Source organism: Eimeria tenella, genomic scaffold (assembly GCF_000499545.2).
Source record: "Eimeria tenella Houghton genomic scaffold, Eth_scaff2926, whole genome shotgun sequence".
NCBI classification, from domain to species: Eukaryota; Apicomplexa; class Conoidasida; order Eucoccidiorida; family Eimeriidae; genus Eimeria; species Eimeria tenella.
In genome coordinates this window covers 765-1,526 of record NW_013542803.1, presented here as the reverse complement: position 1 = coordinate 1,526, position 762 = coordinate 765, and the positions used below count along the sequence as shown (strand labels likewise).

The 762-nt window shown below is 70.5% G+C and overlaps 1 protein-coding gene across 1 annotated transcript in view; it reads right to left on the bottom strand.

The window, feature by feature from the left end:
- ETH_00037360 (uncharacterized protein) overlaps positions 1-762 on the bottom strand; it is a gene marked incomplete at both ends in the record, with an annotated part of 1,281 nt that overhangs the window by 58 nt on the left and 461 nt on the right. Inside the window, one exon of the mRNA XM_013375636.1 lies at positions 4-762. Coding sequence (XP_013231090.1) covers positions 4-762 — 759 coding nt within the window. The remainder of the gene's footprint in view (positions 1-3) is intronic.

Below are 762 nucleotides of genomic sequence, written 5' to 3'. Positions count from 1 at the left end.
TCCTGCCGCTGCTGCTGCTGCTGCTGCTGCTGCTGCTGTTGCTGCTGCTGTTGCTGCTGCCGGTGTTGCCCCTGCTGCTGCTGCTGCTGCTGCTGCTGCATTGAGCTGTCAGTCCCTTGGCCGAAGGCCTTGCGCTCCGTTGTTGCTGGAGACACTTGCGAAGAGGGAGCTCCTGAGGAAGTGCCGCTGCTGCTGCAGCTGCTGCTGCTGCAGCTGTTGCTGCTGCAGCTGCTGCTGCTGTCACCGCCCATTGTGGCCTTGCCTTTGAAGCGCAGCAAGCAAGGGGGCCCCCCCGGGGTGCCTACCTGGGGGCCCCCGGGGAGGCCCCTCAACAAGGGAAGTAGGGGGGCCCCTGGTGGGCCCCACTGGGGGCTGCTGAAGCATCCTGGGTGGGTTGTACGTACACCAAGGGGGACCAGGGGGGCCCCCGGGGCCCTTAAGGAGACCAGGGGGGCCCCCGGGGCCCCCAGGGGGACCAGGGGGGCCCGCGGGGCCCCCAGAGGGCCCCCGGGGGCCCCCGCGGGGCCCCTGAAGTGGTGGGGTTCAGTGCCTGCTGCCACATCTTGGCTGCTGCATCGCGGCTGCAGGGAGGTAGAGGGGCCCCCGGAGGGTACCCTTGGGGGCCCCCTTGGGGGCCCCCGGGGGGGCCCCCTCATTCTCGTTTTGGGGCCCCTGGGGGGCCCCCTGGGGTCTCTGGCCCAGGACCTCAGGGTCCCCTGCAGCAGCAAATCGCTTTTGGATTCTGTTTGCCTGCGGGGCCGC